General features: G+C 42.5%; 1 protein-coding gene across 1 annotated transcript in view; it reads left to right on the plus strand.

Annotated features, from left to right (window-relative positions):
- Positions 1 to 3,930: 3,930 nt before the first annotated feature.
- The window catches only part of LOC148115372 (uncharacterized), a 65,900-nt gene continuing 48,042 nt past the window's right edge, over positions 3,931 to 21,788 (plus strand). The window contains exon 1 of the mRNA XM_087885151.1: positions 3,931 to 4,726. Coding sequence (XP_087741277.1) covers positions 3,931 to 4,726 — 796 coding nt within the window. The remainder of the gene's footprint in view (positions 4,727 to 21,788) is intronic.

Here is a 21,788-nt window from a genome sequence, read left to right on the forward strand (position 1 = left end):
CACTCCCAAGAAATTAGATCTCACACATTGCTTCTCTTTGCTCTTTTTCCCATACTGAAAGTCATATTGCGTAGTCTGAAAACATTATTTCTTTCAGTGTTATAAGGCGTTGCAGATCTAGCTCCATATACCATTTGTCTCTTCTTTGTTCTCAGCTCCTTGATTCTACTATCCCTTTTCAGTCACTGTGATTGTTGGCCATCTTTTCTCTCTCTGTCTCTGTCTTTGTTTCTGTCACTTTTGATTGCTCGACAGCGAGACACTGGTGAAGTGGGCACAGCAGTGCCTGCATTTTCTGTGTCACATGAGAGGAGTATATCTTCCTTCCCTGTCCTTACCACTTTCTATAGAGCAGGGCTGTCAAAGTCCCAGCCCACGGGCCAGATGCGTCACTCACTGGCCACGCCCATCCACTTTAGTGAAGGGGGGAAAGTCCCGATACGTCACATGATGCCGCAGTGATGACGTGAGTTTGACACCCCTGCTATAGAGGGACGATCAAGAGCATCCTGTCATATTGCATTACTCTCTGGTTTGAAAGCATTACTGCTTCAGATAGGAAGGCGGTACAGAGAGTGGTGAGGATGGCAAAAAAAATTATCAGAAGTTCACTGCCTTCCATCCAGGGCATAGCACATAAGTGATGCTTGAGCAAAGTCCGCAGGATTGTCTGGGATGCTACACATCCTCTTCATGACTTGTTTTCCTTGTTACCTTCTGGGAGGAGGCTTCTGATCTGTCCCCGTCCACACACACACACAAACACAGCCAGCCGAGGGTTAAGGAAACACTTTGGTACGCACCCAGGTCTTATCTCCCACTTGGCAGAGATAGACACACCATCTGCCAAATGCCTTTATTTTCACAAACAGAAAGATAAGGTACTTAGCGTACAAAAAGTCCAAGCAGAAATAATATTTCTCTCCGCAGTTCTGGACGAGGCTTTAGTGACTATCCAAGGTTTACTTTTGTTCGTCACAAGGATCACTGACCACTACCCTCTATTATATAGTCTCTGGGGTGTGGTCCAGTGACTCAGTTCTAATCCCTAGCACGCCTCCTAAACTGCTGCAATCGTTTATCACGCCTTCGGAGGCGTGCGTCCAGGAATGATGTTTCTTCGTCACTCTGAGACGAGCCACCTGTCTCCCTGCTAATCTCCTCTCCCTCTGCCGGCACCTGAGACAATGCCAGAGAGGAGGGGCCTGGAGAGGGAGGCCTGGCTGACTCCTCTTCCTCATGCTCGGAGCTTTCTTCCTCCGATGGGACAGGCTCAGAGGGCGGGGCCACAACAGCTTCATGGTATCCAAAGCAGAACATCTAGATTCAGTCACAGTTTTGTTCCATATAGCATCAACTTTGTGTACTCTCAAGTTTCCTCTTTCCACTACGTATTCAAAATTGACAGTGATTAATGTTTATTTGTATATATGTATATATATGTATATGGGTATATGGATAGATGGATGGATAGATATGTATATGTGTGCGTGTGTAGCATGGGTATAGGTGTGTTATGTATGTGTATGGGTAGATATATATTTTCTTCTGAGAGCAGGCATCAGAATTTCATTTTTAATGTGGGCCAGTGTGCTCACAGTAAAAAAAAATTACAATAAAGGTTATCATCTTCTATCTTACCTTACTTTACCTTTCTTTATCTTATGTTATCATGATGCAGAATAGACCATCCACAGTAGTCTATGAACATGACCAAAGACACATAAAAGCCACAGAATTATAGAGCTGGAAGGGATCTTGGAAGACTTCTAGTCCAATCCCCTACCAACAATCCCATTGATTAATTGTTCTCAACTGTCAGGAAATTCCTCCTTAGTTCCAGGTTGGATCTCCCTCTGACCAGCTTCCACCCATTACATCTTATGTACAGTATTATTACTGTACATAGTAAGCTGTAAAACACTATGGTGATTTCATCTGTCTGATCCCATTCTAAAGTTGCCATTCAGCTTTATGGAATTTATTACTACTAGATCCAGAAAGTTTATCTGTTTATTTAATTTATATTCCACCCATATTTCATACAATTCAAGGTGGTGTATATATACATAACTCCTTTCTTCTATTTTCCTTTCAACTAGAACCCTGTGAGAAAGATTGGGCAGGGAGAAAATAACCATCCCAAAGACACCCAGCTGGCTTTCATCTCTAAAGGAGGACCAGAACTCACAATCTCCTGGATTTTTTTTTTAATCCAACAGCTCAACCACTACATCAAACCAGCTTTTTAGAGTTCTCATGTCTCACATTCAGTGGTGGGTTGCCCCCGGTTTGGACCGGTTCGCAAGAACCGGTAGTAAAACCGGTGGGAGGCTCCGCCCACTGACCTGGACATCATCATAGGTGATCTGTGCATGTGCAGAAGCTTCAGTGCAAACCAGTAGTAAAGGTAAGTAGAACCCACCCTTGCTCACAATGTACATTAAAGTAACACTTTAAAAAAACTGCACCAAAATAATTCAGTAGTTCAATTTCTAAGAAATGAGCATGGGCTTCACATCAGCTCTAGGTTGGAAATCTTTTCCTGCTGGACTGTTGGAAACTTCACCACAATTGCATAACATGGCTTTTTGCTTGCCATAACAACCAACTCCAATCCTTAGGTCTTTGTCCATTAGTACTTTCTTGTGCTCTTCGCTCTGTGCTTATTTCCCTTTTAGCTTTTTAATAGTCAAACTGAAGGCTCCTTTCCACTGTAAGTGGAACTGGTGTAGACACATCAATCTTACATTCAATGCCCAACAGCAAAGCTATGTTTAGTCTCCCTGGTTATACAGCTAGTCCTCGACTTACGATCACAACTGAGCCCCAAATTTCTGTTGCTATGTGAAACAGTTGTTAAGTGAATTTTGCCCAATTTTACAACCTTTCTTGCCACAGTTGTTAAGTGAATCACTGCAATTATTAAGTTAGTAACTTGATTGTTAAGTGAATCTGGCTTCCCTGTTGACTTTGCTTGAAGAAGGTCACAAAAGGTGATCATATGACCCTGGGACACTGCAACAGTCATAATATGAGTCAGTTGCCAAGCATCCGAATTTTGATCACGTGACCATGGGGATGCTGCAACGGTTGTAAGTATGAAAAACAGTCATAAATCACTTTTTTCAATCCCATTGCAACTTTGAACAGCCACTAAATGAACTGTTGTAAGTCGAGGACTACCTGTAGTATAATTGTCATTGTACACTCATAGGGTATGACATAATAAATAGTATTGTTCTTGGTAAAGCACTGTCACTAAACTTTCAGAGGAAGCACTAGTATGCAAAATAAATACATAAATGGAGGATATGTGAACACTTTAAAAAAAAACTATAATTTTTAATGCTTTTTACTCCAGCAAATTGCCTGGGGAGAACACAACACGTTCTTTGTCTTTTAGCATGACTGCTAGCAACAACCTACTCCAAGGTAGAGAGCAAACAGTATAATGATCATGGTCTATATAACAGACAATAGAATTTTAATATATTGACAATACTGACAATACATAGATCTTTGTGACAGGGACCCTGGCAATCTTCCTCAACTTTCCTACTGATAGAAATTTTTTTTTTTTTTTAGAACCATCAGACACCCAATAGTTTGTCAATCTGAGTACAGCATTTACAGTTCATTTCAAGTGTTATGTATTGATACTTTTGAGCGGGAGTTTCAAACCTGCCTACGTTTCTGATTGGCTGACAGTCCCTCCTGGATTGTATATAAGGAGGGCTGCAGCCTCTGAGTTTTTGCTGAAGTCTCACTGTATATTAAAGAGCTGTTGTCACTTGCTTGCTTGTGCCTCTCGTTATTCCCGAACCACTTCATTGGCGACGAAGGTGGGATAGAGGCTACAAGAAGCGAACCAGTGAGACCACGAGCTTCAGCTAGGCGACGAGGTGAACTACAGGAGGCATACCGAACATGTCTGCCTACGTTCCGCCCAAGCCTTTTGATCCGACCCGCGAAAAATGGGTCTCGTACCTAACGAGGTTCGAATGCTCGCTTGAAGCCAGCGATATGCAGGGTCTCTCCGCTAATCGAAAGAGAGCCCTCTTCCTAAGCCACTGCGGACCGGACGTGTTCGAGATGGCCGAGTCACTGTGCGAGCCAACGCCGGTCCAAACCGTTTCCTGGGACACCCTGATGGCAACTCTCCGGGCTCACTACGCTCCCGTGCCCTCCAAGTTCGTGCAACGATACCAACTCAGACAGCGCGTTCAGCGAGAGGGAGAACCGGTCAGCGCGTACATGGCCAGCCTGAGAAAAGCCGCAACCCATTGCGACTATAGAGACTTGGACGATGCATTGCTTGAGCAACTTATCTGTGGTGTTCGGGACATAAGGCTGCAACGGCGCTTGCTCGCCAAGCCTGATTTAACGCTTGCTGGAGCCCTAGACGAGGCCAGGGCTCATGAAGCCTCCACAAAAGCCGCAGAAACGCTGCAGCGTCCACTGGCCAGCAAAGACAGCCCCAAGTCTGCCCCGGTGCACAGAGAAGACGCCGGATCCAGCTCAGAGTCCGAGTCGGATGAAGACGTCTTCCGAACGGAGCACCAGAGAAAAGACACTGGCAGCCCCCGGCGAAGCTGTCCCAGCTGTGGCGGTCACCATGATAGACTGTCCTGCAAATACAGAGAGGCTATTTGCAGGCGTTGCGAGAAAAAAGGGCACTTGGCGCGAGTCTGTAGAGCCATTCTGCCCAGAAAACACCAACCACGTGAGCGCCGCAGCCAACCGGAATCAACGTGCCAGAAGCAGCCAACGAGAGAAGGCGGCGCGAAAAAACGGCGCGAATTTGAACCGCGAGATGGCCGCAGCATACACATAGACCAGGCCAGCACGGCGATCGAGGACAAAGTCAGCACGGTGGTCAAAATCAACAGCAAGCCATGCTCGATGGAGATTGACACCGGATCAGCTCTCTCCATAATGTCATGGGCGACGCTAAAGACCCTCCTGCCGTCGTTCCGGAAGGACCAGCTGTCCAAGCAACGACTGCGCATCCTAGACTACCAGGGGAACCGAGTCCCCCTCGAAGGCGTGGGCACGTTCCGAGTCACCTACGGAGACTACGAAAGAGACCTGCCACTGACCATCGTCACGAAGCAGCTTCCCAGCCTTCTCGGCATGGGGTGGTTCCGAGCCCTCGGCATGGGTTTCACCGGCGTCCACCAGATGCTCAAATCATCGTTAAAAGACAGCCTCCTGACCGAGTTCCAGGACGTTTTCAGGGACACGTTGGGCAAGTATGTGGGGACCTCTATCTCCCTTAATTTAGACCCCAACATAGCCCAAATCAGACTCAAGGCCAGACGGGTGCCTTTCGCATTGAAACCGAAGATCGATGCGGAACTGGACAAATTAATTAAACAAGGGGTGTTGGTTCCCGTTGACCATGCAAAGTGGGAAACCCCTATAGTGACCCCAGTAAAGTCTGACGGCTCAATCAGGATCTGCGCCGACTACAAGTGCACGATCAACAAGGCTTTGCAGCCGAGCACCTATCCAGTGCCGATCGTGCATCATCTACTACACTCCCTGGGGCCCGGAAAATTTTTTGCCAAATTAGACCTGGCTCAGGCCTATCAACAATTACCAGTTGACGATGCCACGGCAGAGGCGCAAACAATTGTAACTCATAGGGGTGCATTCAAATGCACCAGGCTCCAATTCGGGGTGAGCGTCGCACCCGGCCTGTTTCAAAGCACCATGGAGCGCCTTCTGCAAGGGCTCCCTGGAGTGGTGCCCTATTTTGATGACGTTCTAGTCAGCGCTCAGGACGAACGTCAGCTAGGGGACAGAGTAAGGAACGTCCTTTCTAGATTTAGGGAGGCGGGTCTAAAATTAAAGAAAAATAAATGTATGATCGCTGTCCCCTCTGTTGAATTTTTGGGGTACAGGGTGGACGGCACAGGCATCGAAAGCAAGGTGAGAGCTATTAAGAGCGCACCTACCCCCAAGACCAAAGCAGAACTCCAAGCCTTCCTTGGACTGCTCAATTTTTATTCGATGTTCCTGAAGGACAAAGCCACCGTTGCAGATCCCCTACACAAACTATTGGGGAAGAACGTACCATGGGTATGGGGGAAACCACAAGCAGCCGCTTTTGAGGCAGTAAAGAGACTTCTATCGGAAGACAGTTTCCTAATCCAATACAACGCAGCGTTACCACTTGTATTGGTTTGTGACGCCTCCCCCGTAGGAGTTGGTGCCGTCCTAGGCCATAGACTGCCGAATGGCCTAGAGGCGCCCATTGCGTTTTACTCTCGCACCCTGTCAAGCGCAGAGCGGAACTATAGTCAGTTGGACAGAGAGGCTCTGGCTGCAATTGCAGGGGTTAAAAAGTTCCACGAATACCTCTATGGCCGACAATTCGAACTTGTGACTGACCACCGGCCCTTGCTAGGACTTTTGGCAGGTGATAGGCCCACCCCCACTGCTCTTTCCCCACGTTTGACCAGATGGGCAATTTTTCTTTCGGCCTATTCATACATACCAGCTTGTCCATCGACCCGGACGGACCCTGGGTTATGCGGATGCCCTCAGCCGCTGCCCCCTACCTGACTTACTGACCAATCCAACACCGGAAGCCTCCATCTTGCTATTGGACACTGTAACTTTGGGACCCATCTCCTCTGCCGAGGTGGCAAAAGCCTCAGCCAGGGACCCAATCATTCGTACTGTGATGGGTTGGGTTCTGAAGGGGTGGCCGGTCAAGGTGGACGGGGGGGACTACCAAGGTTTTGTGAACAAATGAAACGAACTGTTTACGCAAGGGGGTTGTCTGTTGTGGGGTGACAGGGTGGTAGTACCAACGAAACTACGAACAAGGGTTTTAGAATTGCTGCACGAAGGGCATCCGGGCATTGTTAGAATGAAAAGTTTAGCCCGCAGTTATGTTTGGTGGCCCAACATGAACCAAGTTATCTCTGAGTGGGTGGGGAAGTGCAGACCCTGCCAGGAGTCTCGCCCCGATCCCCCAGTAGCGCCCATCCGAGAGTGGGAGAAACCCAAGGGTCCATGGGGGAGGATCCATATTGATTTCGCTGGCCCCTTCCATGGGCAAACATTCTTAATTGTAGTCGACGCCTTTTCAAAATGGCTCGAAATAATTCTAATGCCCTCTACCACAGCCGAGGCAGTCATTAAAGCCCTTCGCAAGCTATTTGCCACACATGGCCTACTGGATACTTTAGTATCTGACAACGGCCCTCAATTCACAGCAACCCTGTTCGAGGGCTACTTGGCCGGACTGGGCATCCGCCATGCCCTATCGGCCCCGTTCCACCCGGCTTCTAACGGATTGGCCGAACGTTTTGTAAGAACGGCCAAAGAGGCACTATCCAGACTAGATAACGGGGACTGGCAGGCCAGGATAGACCAATTCTTAGCTGTCCAGCATGCCACACCATGCACAGCCACAGGGAGAAGCCCAGCAGAGCTCCTCATGGGTAGGAAGCTTTGGTGCGTGCTAGACAGGCTTCACCCTAACTACTCGCACGAAAATTTCAAGGGAGAAACCTCTGGACTAAGACAGTTTCAGGTTGGGTCCCCGGTGTTCGCTCGCAATTATGCCAGCGGACCTCTATGGGTTGCAGGAACCATAGTGGGCATAACAGGCCCAAAATCTTATATGGTAGACATAGGAGTAGACAGACTCTGGAAGCGCCACATAGACCAACTTAGAAAAAGGGTAGTCGGCGAAGCAAACATCAATTTAGACATCTCTCGTTATTCCCGAACCACTTCATCAAGTATATTTTACATGCAAGAGTTGGAGAATTTATGTTAAAGTTGTTTTCTAAAATTTCATCTGGAGATTAGAACTATATACCCTGTTTCCCCCAAAATAAAGACATCCCCTGATAATAAACCCAATCGGGCTTTTGAGTGCATAGCAATAAGGTCAAGCACTTATTTCAGGGTTCAAAAAAATATAAGACAGGGTCTTATTTTTGGGGAAACATGGTATATATATATATATATATATATATATATATATATATATATATATATATATATATATATATATATACACACACATATACATACACATACACATACACATACACATACAAACATACACAAACATGTATTTGGAAGTTATATATTCATTCAATAGCTCAATGCAACAGACTTAGCATTCCCTCCTCCTATTTTTCCCCATAGCAACAACCCTGTGAAATAGGTTCAGACACTTTCCCATTAATCTTTGAAATGCATCAAAAGCATTTATGAACTCAAATAGGATCCTAGTCTAGCCCATTCTTGTGGTCTCTCTCCAAAATATAATACATTATGAGCTAATTAATTACAGCATTCACAAATCTGGATTGATATTCCTGACAATGATATAAAACAAAAGAATGGTTGAGTTTCCCACAAATCCATTTAATACTCAGGGGAACGATTTATTATCAGATATAGTATTTTGGTTAAGTACACAATAAGCAATATGAAGCTGTAAACTACCACTCTCCTACAAAAAGAAGTAGTGGTAAATAAAAGTAATACACCTACTGATCTTTTCAATGTTCTGGACTAAGATTAAAAACAGAGAGAGAAGCATTGGCCCTACCATATCTGGGCTCTAAATATCCAGATCATATGAAAACCCTGATTTTTGTAGCCCAGGTATGCTAGTCCTAAACTATCCATACCAGGGCATAAACAAAAAGTTTATACATCTTGCGAGCCAGCAGATCCTGATCAGATGAAAATGACTTGTGTTGATCTAGGTTTAATAAATACCCTGATCAGGATGTAGAATTCCCAAATCTCAAGTTACTAGAAACATTTGGCAACCATGGGTGACAAGAATTGGACCAGGAGGTAGTTATGAGAGGTAGTCAGGTTGAAGAATCAGATTTGCATATTCCTATTCAACTTCAGATGGTACTTGGGCATTCCTGGAGCCATATTTATGGTATTTCAACATGAAAGCCCAAACCTCTTCGAACAACAATAACGAAGAGAGGCTAAATGTCTTACCATCTATTGGAACAATGTAGAAAAAGAAGAGAAGAAGAACGAAAGTCATCTCTATGGCATATTCATAGTAAAGGGAAAGGAAAAGAACCATGAAGAAAAGGACTATGGCCACAATAGACTAGCAAGAAGGGGAGGAAAAGGGGGGGGGACTCTTGGGAGACACCCAGAGTTTGTTATAAGATGGGTGGCTCTATAAACAGTTAAAGTGAATTAATGAATGAATGAATTAATTAATTAATTAATTAATTTTTAAAGTATTAAACTATGCACCTGACTTTTATTAGTTTCCTTTATATGTTGCCCATCTGTCACTGAGCAATGGAATCGTCACATCATGTGGCCCAGAAATAGAAGTAGTTCCAGGTATCCCTTTTTATAATCTTCAGATTCCCTGTGACGGATAAAAACTGACAGCACACTACCGTATAGTATTTGAGGTGAGAAATTAAAAAAAAAAAAGGAATATAAACTGTGAAACAATCTTAATGGCAATTTAATCAAAGAAAGACATCAGCTACATGCCGTTGTAATTAAATATCCACCCAATTAGCGGACATCAATTCCCCAGGAAAATGAGAAGTGCAACTCAGCCCTCAATAGTTGGCTTTTCCTTTCATACATTACCAAGTAGCATTTTCCTGATAAATTACTAGTTAGTCTAACACTATTTCAATTAATAGATGCTTTGACTATCCCATATTTCTGGATCGCTTCAGAGTGTGTAGTTGTGTCCACAGCTGTTAAACTCCTCTGGTTAGAGAAACATCTGGTCCAGTGGTGAAATCCAATTTTTTTTACTACCGGTTCTGTGGGCATGGCTTGGTGAGCATGGCAGAGGAAGGATACTGAAAAATCCCCATTCCCTCCCCACTCCTGGGGGAAGGATATTGCAAAATCTCCATTCCCATCCCACTCTGGGGCCAGCCAGAGGTGGTATTTGCCGGTTCTCTGAACTACTCAAAATTTCCGCTACTGGTTCTCCGAACTGCTCAAAATTTCTGCTACCGGTTCTCCAGAACCTGTCAGACCCTACTGGATTTCACCCCTGATCTGGTCTGATAATGCCCTTCCCCACTTCAGTGGCCTCCCAGATTACAAACATCTAGCTTACTTTTGTTCCACACGCACATTTTTTTTTACCTTGTTGGTTTCATCTCTGTCCCCTCAAATACACTCCCTCAAGAGTATCCTGAACAGCAGCAAATTTGTCTGAAATATTGATCATTTCTGCAAAGTTTATCTTGATTTCCCCAACCTCTTCTGTTAAACTAGCTTGCATTCTTTCTTCCTCATGTTGCTTGCTACTTCAGGCACTCTCAAGGCATCAGGTGATACATTGAGCTATTCAACATTCCCTTATATTTTCCTGCTTATTCTTTGCTATTTTTCCCCTTTCCCGGTTCATAATAATAGAGAAAGCTTCATCTTTGAGTTAATCATCTTTCAAACAGAGCTATCCAGTGAATAAAGCCAACATACATTTCCATGGAAACAGAATAAAGAAGTAAAAATGTAAAGTCGCTTTTCAGTCAAGCTCAGCTCTTGTTGACTACATGGAGAAGTCTATGTTGTATTCCTACAGCAATTCGAAAGCGACTTGCCATTGCTCTTTTCCAAGATGATTTTATTAATGATCCTACTATCTATCCTTCAACCTTGGGATTTCCAAGCATTAACCAAGCCTGAGTTATCTTTCTTTCTCAAGTTCAGGAATGGTTTACAGTACCATTACCTTCTCCCTATCAGGCATAGGGCCTGATACAAGAGCCAGGATACAGTTCAAAAGCACTGAGATCATTCCGTGCAACCAATACACAAGAAGCTAATCTGCTAATGGTCAGGGCTAATTGGCACCAGATAAGAATCTTCAATAGGAGATGGATTTAGGTCTTTTATAGGGGCATAGCAAAGCCAAACTGATGATGAGTTTGCCCCCACCCTGAGGCTCACCTGGGTCATCTCCTACACTCCCACTCAGTGTGAAATGAAGTCTCTGCCACTGTCATTCAAGTGATCTTCCACCTCCAACATCTTCCTATGTGACAGCTGCTCCATACATAGGTACCTGCTTCTTTTAGCTAGGATGGCCTTCATGTCTGTTGGGATTATATACTCTGGGCATATACTCCTAGCATGCTACCCTTCTTTCTCCCACACCACCACAATGAGGCTGTTTAACAAGATTGGAGGGACATCTGTATAGATACAGGTTGTTAAAAGCTCCTTGATTTTAAATTTACCATTGCAACTATGCTCACCTCATTCCTCTACTTCAGCTAAGATATGGTTGTTTCTCCAAAGCATTTACATTTCTACTTTTATCATTTTTACTGACAATAGCAATGTGTGTGTGTGTGTGTGTGTGTGTGTGTGTGTGTAATACGTTCCATCAGAGAAGGAGGAATGACCAGCCATGAAGATATTTCTACTCCACGTTTTTGAAATCACATTGCCTGATTCAAACCCTAAATGATGTTTTTGCGCAGTTCCCTGCCTACACTGTTGATATATATGATAATGTTGGCTTCCTTTACTAGACCACCGTAATGATTATAGAGATAAATTGTACATAAAATGTTTTGAAGTGTTTAAAAGGCTATATAAACACAAAGGATTTTGATTGCTAATGCTTGCGTTTGTTATCGGCGTTTACATCATCCCCTAAAAAGCATTGCTTTTTTGCAATTTTTAAATTTGTGGGTCCCCCGCCCCCCGATGCTGTTTTGCATTTTGATAAATCCTTCTTCCAGCCAGAGGAAGAAGAAGCGCAACTGAAAGAAATGGAAGATTTTTTTCTCTTTAAAACAAACTCTCTAAATCGTTTTTGCTGGTGACAGGCAGATATTTATGATCATCTGAATGCTTGCATCTGAACCAAGGCCTTCAGCAAGCATTCTGGGCAATGCTCACCGACTTCATGTATTAAATGAGTGTGTCTGAAAGATAATCGGAAGTGGGTTAGAATCATAAACAGCGGTATTAACCTCCAGTCAGGTATTCTGTCATGCTACCCTTCTTTTTAAGATAAACTGGTTGACCTCAAGCACTGTTTGTGACTTTCTGATCTTTTCTTGCTCAGTCTTTCTATCCACCCTTCTCTCTGTCTAAGTCTGCATGTGTTTGTCCTCCTCTTTATAGTCCCATTTCTTTATAGAATACAATGGAGTAGTTTATTGACCAAGTGTGATTAAACACACAAGGAATTTGTCTGTCCAATGCTTGCCTTCCCCTTTCTGCACCTTTATTTTCTATTTCTGAATGTGTATATCTCAGTGGTGGGATTCAAAATTTTTTACTATGGTTCTGTGGGCATGGCTTGGTTGGCGTGGCAGGGGAAGGATACTGTAAAATCTCCATTCCCACCCCACTCCATGGGAAGGTTACTGCAAAATCCCCATTTCCTCCCGATCAGCTGGGACTCAGGAGGCAGAGAATAGATTGGGGGCGGGGCCAGGCAGAAGTGGTCTCTGAACTACTCAAAATTTCCACTACCGGTTCTCCAGAACTTTATTTATTTATTTGTTCAACTTGTAGACTCAAAGCGGCTAGTCAGAACCTGCTGAAACCCATATCTGGTATATCTGTCTCCTACTTATTAGGTATTCATCTTGGCTAAACTGCCTCTATCTGTGTTCCTGCTGACCTCTGGGTATATATGTTCCAGCCAGATTTGGGTTTCAGCCAGTTCTGACCAGTTCTTGCAAACTGGTAGTGGAAATTTTGAGTATTTCGGAGACCACCTCTGCCTGGCCCTGCCCCTAATCTATTCACTGCTTCCCAGTCTCCCAGCTGATCAGCTAGAAGGAAAAAATCAGGGCTTGCTTTTCAGTCGGAAGATCGCTTGGCAAAGAAGAAGAAGGGAGGGAAAAAGATGCCGTCGCTTTAAATTGACAAGCCAAGAAGCAGCTGCTGGAAGGAGGTTTTTACATACAGAAGCGAGGTGACATTCAGCAGTTTGTTTCTGAGTCAGCTAAACAACAAACTGGATAAGAGAAGGGATTCTTATATGGTTCTATGTTTTTGAAGTTTTGGGGTTAGTGCAACATGGGCTTTGTGTTTCTAAAAAGGTTTGGGCGATTTCCATTGTGAAATATCCTGTCTTGGATGAGTTTTCTGCCTGCTTGTAAATGGAGCCGACCTTCCGGCTTTCACTTTCTATTATCTCTAAGCACTGGTAGCTGTTTTCTTCTTACAAAGTTTCCTTTATGCAGCTGGCAGGAATGTGGAATGAGCCTCAGGCAGGTTCCATTGTTAGCAGCTTGATTTTTCCCTGCTTTTCTGGGAGCCTTTCCTTATGAGTAATATTTTATTTGGGGAAATGAAGAGGAGACAATTTGATTCCTTCCCAGAGCAGGTTGTGGGGTGGGGAGGGAATGGGTATTTTGAAGTAATCTTCCCCCTGTCATGCCCACCAAGTCATGCCCATCAAGCTATGCCACGCCCACCAAGCCACACCCACAGAACCGGTAATAAAAAATTTTGAAACCCACCACTGGTTCCAACCTTATGAAACTAGAGGCCAATTATAGAGAGAAACAAAGAATAGATTTTATGAACTTTTTGTGATTGGCCATATCACCCAGGAGAGTCAGTTTGCATTTAGCTATAGCCTCACAAAAGGAGCCGCATCTGCAACATTTTTTTAAAATGCCAGTTCATGCACACACAAACACACACACCAAAATTGGAAGCTTGTGCCTTAATATAAAATTGTTCCAATAGCGACAGACTTTAGAAGGTAAGCAACCAAGGATACAGTAAAACCAAGTCTTGGAACAGGCCTGGGTTAGAACCATTGTGGATTTCAGTAAATAACACTGAGCAACAAAAATTTTATTTCCACTTTTATAATCCACTTTTGGGTTAATGTGGAATTGCCAAATCTTATTCTCCAGTGAAGTCCTCCATAATGGCATCATCCATGATTTTTCAAGTCTTTTCTTCAATAATTTCCATTATTCCTTCAGCCTGAGTTTATTTTACTATTGTAGTAATGTAATGTAATGTACTATCTGGAGTAATGTACTATCTGGAGGAAATCAGGTTGCCCACTATATGTTAGTAACTCAGTCCTGCTTACATGTGAATGTGAATAAACCCTTCCTTCCATTTTTGGCAGTTTATTATAGTTATATAAAGGCTTAATAGAGAGATGAAAAAAAAATCAATATTTTCTCATTTTGCTTGAAGAGTGTATATACAATCTAGTTGAGATCTGTGCCAGCTGATTAGTTCTGACTGGTCTTCTTGTTGCTCTCTTGACATCTAAGACTCCAAGTCCTCCACTGATCCATTGTCAAATTTTAGCTCTAACATTGATAGAAGGAATGAAACAAGGATTCTGCCAGTACAATCCAATGGAATTTTTGTCTGAGGATTTTGTGTGGGGCAAGGAGAGAATTCCACTCAGTTCTATGTCCAGTCTTTTCTATTCATTCCAGCAGCTGAGATACAACCCAAAACTTTAGGCTATATGGAAATCGACATCAAAGGCATGCAGCCTATTCTTAAATTCCATCAACCTGAATCTTATTTTTTTACTTGAGGGATGTAGGAAAACTCAGCATGGATGTTTTAATGGCCAAAACAGCTACCTTTAAACTATTAAACAGGAATCTCTCAAATAGTAATTATGTAAAATGAAAAAAAAGCAAAACATTGGATAGCCCTCACCGATGGCCTCTTTTTCATATTTTAATTTTAGAACCCAACATCGTTGAGGGCAAGAAGATCATCATACTGTGTTTGTTCACTTTTTCTCCTACTGCGGCTCTTACATGTTCTTTTTCTCCAACACAAACACAAGCACATCTTTCAAGTATTGTAAGGGGTGGGGGTGGGGAGAAAGGACCACCCAAGTGACTGAGCTGAGAAAAATGGAATGGCACAAAAGTTATTCTCTTTTTAGTGGTTTCCAGTGAGAATTGCCGAGTATTGTCTTTTACAAAATGAATTTCTAATGAGGAAATTTTGTAGCAGATATGCATTTGCTAATTATAGCTAAGCAGACAGAATCAACTTTATGGAGCTTTTCCAAAAGGGAAGATGGGCTTAACTCAACCTGCAATATCAAATTCAGATGCTCACTTGAGAGATACTAAACATACCAAAACCTATTACATGCACCGTCAGTTTCCAATGTTTTATTTCTGAACCCTGAGAAGGGCAAAGGACCAAATTTAATCAGCCATTACCTAATAACTCAGAAAGATATCAGTAGGATACATTACTTAACATGATGATATTATATGGGGAGTTAGATTTATAATGGAAATTTCCTACTTGTTAAATTATTTTTGTTATTATAAGAATCAGGGTCCTGGAACGAACAGGTGATTTATCCAGACAAAAATTCTGTTAAAGCCAGTTGGAGCTGGAGATAACTCATGCGATTAAAATTCTATCTTAGTCCAAAGGCTGTTAATTGTATTGGGATGCATGCAGTTTAATATTCCAGTCAGTCCAGTTCGGGGGTTTAAACATACTGGCTGTTTATTTGAAGTTGTATTTAAATATTATTGTAGCAATTTGCACTCCACATATTCTCATGGAAATCAAATAATTTTGGTCAAGCGGGGGAAAATTCTGCTGTCAGATGTGACTAGATTGATATTCCAAATATTATTAAGGATCATATTGAAATTGTGGTACAAAGGCAAGTGTAATTAGTATAAATTATATGATTTAGGGCTCTGGGAATATCAGGTTAGCTTTGGTTCATGGTTCTGAGATTCCGCTTGCCTTTCCCTCATCAAGCTTTCCTTTTGCTCATGGGCACATGACCAGGTGGGCATCTTTTATCTTTCATGCAACCAATCATAAGCATCAGGGCAATTTGTGTTGGTCCTCATCCCCAGTAACTCATTAGAATTCTTCTAATCTGAAGATCTTGCCATCCAGTATTTGTGTTAATGTTGTCTTGATTGTGGATGTTCATCTGGTTTACTTGGCAGAATGTTGAAGTGGGTGGTGGGGCCCTTGCTATTCTCTGAGCTTGGCTGTTTTCTTGCAGTCATTTCATTACCAAACTAGGTAACATCATCAGTGTCTAAAGGGAATGGGGTTTGGTCTCTTTTTATATACTAGTGGTTTGCCCTGTTAGTGTTAGTGGGTGAGTTCTTGGTGGTTCCTTGATTGGGTTGTTGTTTATGGTTAGTTTGTTTGCCTGAGTTAGTAGTTCCTTGACTAGGATATTATTTACTTCTTGAGTGTTGTTCTACCATTAATTGTAGTGTTAATTTCTGCTCATTTACAATGGCTTGCAAGTTCGTTTTCCAATGGATCATGGTTACTCTGGTTCCTGGTTTATGATTTGTCCATCATGGGAGACTCTCCTGGTAGTGTACATCATAATAGTATAATTCATTGCACCTGATTTGGGAGCTATAGATTTAGTAAGACACTAAGGCAGGTTGATTCTTCGTACTCATTTGAAGCAGATTTACCCATATTGGAGATATATTGAATTTTAACTTGTATAATTCCCTGCCACCTTGGCTAAGAAATGTGGCATAGAAATGATACAGTCTAAATGATTCCAGAATGTAAAGCTGTAGTTATGTGTTACCCAAATGACTTTACCAAATGTAATCTTTATAAGGATTTTCACATGTTATTTTTAAGTACATACAAGAGAAAAGAGGACTTTATTACCTTTATAGATTTTTTTTTTCATTTCTATTAGCTTTGGTGCAGATTGACTACAACCAATATAAATGAAATATGTTAAGGTTTATTCAGTTACTGTAACATCTTTGGCAAATAACTTTCAGCTTGGATGGTACTTCCATCGGAGAAAATATATGCACAGAGGAATTAAGTAAGGTTATATGATAGCACACTTTCTATGTTTTATATATATAACATATATATGTTAGTATAACACTTCACAAGATGGAACTTTCCTCATTCTCTCCGTACAGTTGTGATTATACCAATGACATAGCACGTCATAATGACAAGGTTTGTTAACCCCCAAATAAGGGAGGAGAGAGTCCTCAACATGTTAACCAGTTAAGCACTTTATGCAGGAAAAAAACCTGTTCTCTCAATTATTCCAAAACCAAAAGAATGATATTTTAGGGGAGAAAAATCACAAAATTTTAGGTGGCTACTAGTCAATCAGTTTCAGGAATAATTTTATTTCTTTAGAGATGTGGGGTTCAATGTTTATGTTACTTTTTGGGGAAAAATCTATTTGCTCAAAGTCTTTCTTTCTTTTTTTTTAAATCATAATGATGGCCAGCCCTTTCAATAAAGGTTGTTTCTTACATGTGGTATATGGCAGACATTTGGGATGATCTTCTAAAGCTATAATTGCCAGACTTTAATGCACGTTGTTAACCATGGGATTGCATTGCATCCTTCAAAATCAGTATTTTATACATGTTATATTTTTATTTACTGCTTATTTCACTTATGTCAATATTAAATTCTATGTAACGAGTAGACGTGTTTGGTTAAGAGAAGGGCTTCCACGGAATAGCCGTGGCTGGGCTTTTCCGTAATGTGAATTGATTGCTTGGAGGAAGATGTTGTAAACAGTAACACAATACACTTTTACTGGCAGTTAACAGGAAAACATGTTTGCTCCCTGCTCTCCCTATACTTGGAAAGACTCAGTGTTAAGTTTACAGTTCATTACCGTGATAAATCTCCTGATAGCAAAAGAGCCCGGGGTCTGCTTTCAGCAGAAACAGTGGATTTACTAGAAACTGGATCATTCTCAGCTTTCCCAATTGGTTCCTTTCCATCCATTTCCAGTTTCAGCACAGCAAGCGAAAAGTATGTCAGCAATAAGAAGGGCAGTTGTGCTAATATAGCACAAGGTTGGCGGTACGGTATATTTAGCACTAAATCTTCTCAAACCGAGTAGGGGTAGTTCTCGACGTACGACGTACAACAACTGAGCCAAAATTTCTTTGCTAAGCAAGGCAATTGTTAAATGACTTTTGCCTCATTTTACAACCTTTCTTGCCAGAGTTATTAAGTAGGTCGCTGCACTTGTTAAGTTAGTAATACAGTTGAAAAATGACTCTGGCTTCCCCATCGACTTTGCTCATTGGACGGTGGCAAAAGGTGATCATATGACCCCAGAACACCTCAACCGTGTCCATCCTAAATATGAGCCAGTTGCCAAGCGTCTCGATTTTGATCATGGGATGCCTCAACGGCAGTGGTGGGTTTCAAAAAATTTTACTACCGGTTCTGTGGGTGTGGCTTGGTGGGCATGTCAGGGCAAGGATACTATAAAATCTCCATTCCCACCCCATTTCAGGGGAAGGATACTATAAAATCTCCATTCCCACCCCACTCCAGGGGAAGGATACTGTAAAATCCCCATTCCCTCCCCACTCCAGGGGAAGGTTACCCATTTCCTCCTGATCAGCTGGGACTTGGGAGGCAGAGAATAGATGGAGGCAGGGCCAGTCAGAATTTTTACTACCGGTTCTCCGAACTACTCAAAATTTCCGCTACCGGTTCTCCAGAATTGGTCAGAACCTGCTGAAACCCACCTCTGCTCAACGGTTGTGTGAAAACTGTCATGAGTCACTTTTTTGTAACTTTGAATGGTCACTAAACAAATGTAAATTGAAGACTACCTGTAATCTGTTGGACAATTAGGATATGCACAGGAGACACAATCTGTGGAAACGAATCCCTTAATCAAGATTATTGACAAACAAGCTGGAAAGCACTGATCGTGCTGCTGTTTCTTGCAGGACTCTACTTCTTCTCTTCACGGAGGAAATTGTCCATTTATTCCACCTCTTTGCTTTTTGCTTTTTAACCAGTTAGTAACTCATAAAAGGACAGATGTGACATGAGAGAAAAGCAGGAGCACACATGAAAGGCCAGGTCCTTTTTTTCCCCCATGACTGCTAGGTTCGCTCAAAAGCCTTTGATGGAGAACTTTGTCAAAGGCATTTTGAAAGTCTAAAAGTCGCTCAGAGCTCTGCTTTGCTAAAAATTTGAGGCAGCATCTTTTTTCAGACATCTTTCTACTACAGAGTATTATGGGTAGTCCTCGGCTTACGAGCACAACTGACCCCCAAATTTCCATTGCTAAGCAAGGCAGTTGTTAAGCAAGTTTTGCACCGTTTTACAACCTTCCTTGTCACAGTTGTTAAGAGAATCGCTGCCCTTGTTGAATTAGAAGCACGGCTGTTAAAGTGAATCTGCCTTATGAACTTAACTTTAACTTTCTAATTCTTAGAAAGAACGTTTTAGCTAGTTCCAACTATATTGATCGTGATTTTATTAATACATCTGCTGAGTATATTTGCAAAATGTGTTACATACTAAAATAGTAAGATACAGAGGTGGTATTCAGCAGGTTCTAACCAGTTCTGGAGAACCGGTAGCGGAAATTTTGAGTAGTTCAGAGAACCGGTAAATACCACCTCTGACTGGCCCTGCCCCCATCTATTCTCTGCCTCCCGAGTCCCAGCTGATCGGGACGAAATGGGGATTTTGCAGTAATCTTCCCCTGGAGTGGGGTGGGAATGGAGATTTTCCTGCCATGCCCACCAAGCCATACCCATCAAGCCACGCCCACAGAACCGGTAGTAAAAAAATTTGAATCCCACCACTGTACAGATAGTCCTTAAATTACAACCCACAATTGAGCCCAAAATGTCCATTGCTAAGCAAGACAGTTGTTAAGTGAGTTTTGCTCCACTTTATGACTTTTCTTACCATGCTTGTTAAATGAATCACTGCGGTTGTTAAGTAAGCAACATTTTTGTTAAGTATATCCAGCTTCCCCGTTGACTTTGCTTGTCAGAAGGTCGCAAAAGGGGATTGCGTGACATAAATACATGTCAGTTGCCAAGTTCCCAAATTGTGATCATGTGACCATGGGGATGCTGTAAGGGTCATAAGTATGAACAATGGTCATAAGTCATTTAATTACCGTTTTAACTTCCAACGGTCACTAAACAAATAGTTGTGAGTCGAGGACTATCTGTAATGGGGAAATTAATACACAGGTCGCATCTATACGAATTGCAGAGTTGGATGAAACTGCACATCTAACAGCCAAGTGGCCAATTCAGAGAGGATGAAGCTTAGCACACATTTAATAAGTGTCGGGAGAAGAGAAACAATCAGCCATCTCAAAAATTCTTTGTTTGAAGAATGGATCTTGCCCAGGGGTGAAATGTAAAATTTGTTACTACCGGTTCTATGGGCGTGGCTTGGTGTGTGTGTGTGTGGGGGGTAATGTGACTGGGGTGTGCGTGGCCAACTTTTTTTTTTTTAACTTTTCAAAGCATTTTTTCTAATGCTTTGAAAAGCCTCTGCCAATCAGGCAATTCAGCTGGGATCGTCAGAGACTTTTCAAAGCATTTTTTTTACAACCTCTTTGGCCAAGAGGTTACAGGAAAAAAATGCTTTGAAAAGCCTCTGACAATTCCAACTGAGCCGCGCGATCATCAGAGGCTTTTTTTTTTTTACTTTTAAAAGCATTTTTTCGTCAGAAGAGGTTGTAGAAAAAATGCTTTTAAAAGTTAAAAAAAAAAGCCTCTGATGATCGTGTGGATCAGCTGGGTATGGGGGGGGGTGCGCAGGGATTTTTGCTACCGGTTCTCCGAACCACCCGCCACCATCGCTACCGGATCAGGTGATCCGGTCCAAACCGGAAGCATTTCACCCCTGATCTTGCCATTTCTGCCCTCAAAATCTCAAAAGAGCATGAGAGAAGTGCTAGAGGACACATACAGATGCATACTTAGAAACAACACATCACAGGTAGTCCTCGACTTACAACAGTTCATTTAGTGACTGTTCAAAGTTACAACGGCATTGAAAAAAGTGATTTCCGACATTTTTCACATTTCTGACCATTGCAGCATCCCCAATGGTCGCGTGATTTACATTTGGATGCTTGGTTTCAGAGTCCCGGGCTCATGTGATCCTCTATTGTGACCTTCTGACCAGCAAAGTTATAAGAGCCTTGGTGGCGCAGCAGACTAAAGTGCTGTTAAGTAGCACCAGCTGCCTGCAATTACTGCAAGTTCAAATCTCACCAGGCTCAAGGTTGACTCAGCCTTCCATCTTTCGAGGTAGGTAAAATGAGGACCCAGATTGTGGGGGCAATAAGATGACTTTGTATAAAAAAAAAAAAAAAGGACACCGCTTGGGGGGGCCAAAAGCCCTACTAAGCAGGTATATACAAAAGTATGAAGGCTATTGCTTAAACGCATTGTAAGCCACCCTGAGTCTCCAGGGAAGGGCGGCATATAAATCGAACCAATAAATAAATAAATAAAGTCCACAATGGGGAAGCCAGATTTACTTAACAACCGTGTTACTAATTTAACACCTGCAGTGATTCACTTAACAAATATGGCAAGAAAAGTCGTAAAATGGGGCAAAACTCACGTAACAAATTTCTGACTTGGCAACATAAATTCTGGGTTCAACTGTGGTCATAAGTCGAGGACTACCTGTATTCATAACATAGAAGGAAAGCCATGCATCTCTTATAGGAGGGCTGGGCAATTATGGCCCTTTTACGAACTGTGGACTTCAATTCCCAGAATTCCTGAGCCAGCATGCTACCCAGTCACATGTCCATCAAGCCACGCCCACAAAATAAGCCACACCCACAGAACTGGTAGTAAAAAAATTTAGAACCCACCCCTGACTTAGACCCCAAGTAAAAATTCATCTCAGTGTTGTTTCATGTTTTTGTATGGTGATGGTGGCGGGAAGGCTACAAATTCTACTTTGATGAAAGCTGTACAGGTAGTCCTCAGCTTACGACCACAATTGAACCCAAAATT

Source organism: Pantherophis guttatus, chromosome 2 (assembly GCF_059756535.1).
Source record: "Pantherophis guttatus breed Tessera chromosome 2, ASM5975653v1, whole genome shotgun sequence".
In the NCBI taxonomy this organism is placed as follows: Eukaryota; Metazoa; Chordata; class Lepidosauria; order Squamata; family Colubridae; genus Pantherophis; species Pantherophis guttatus.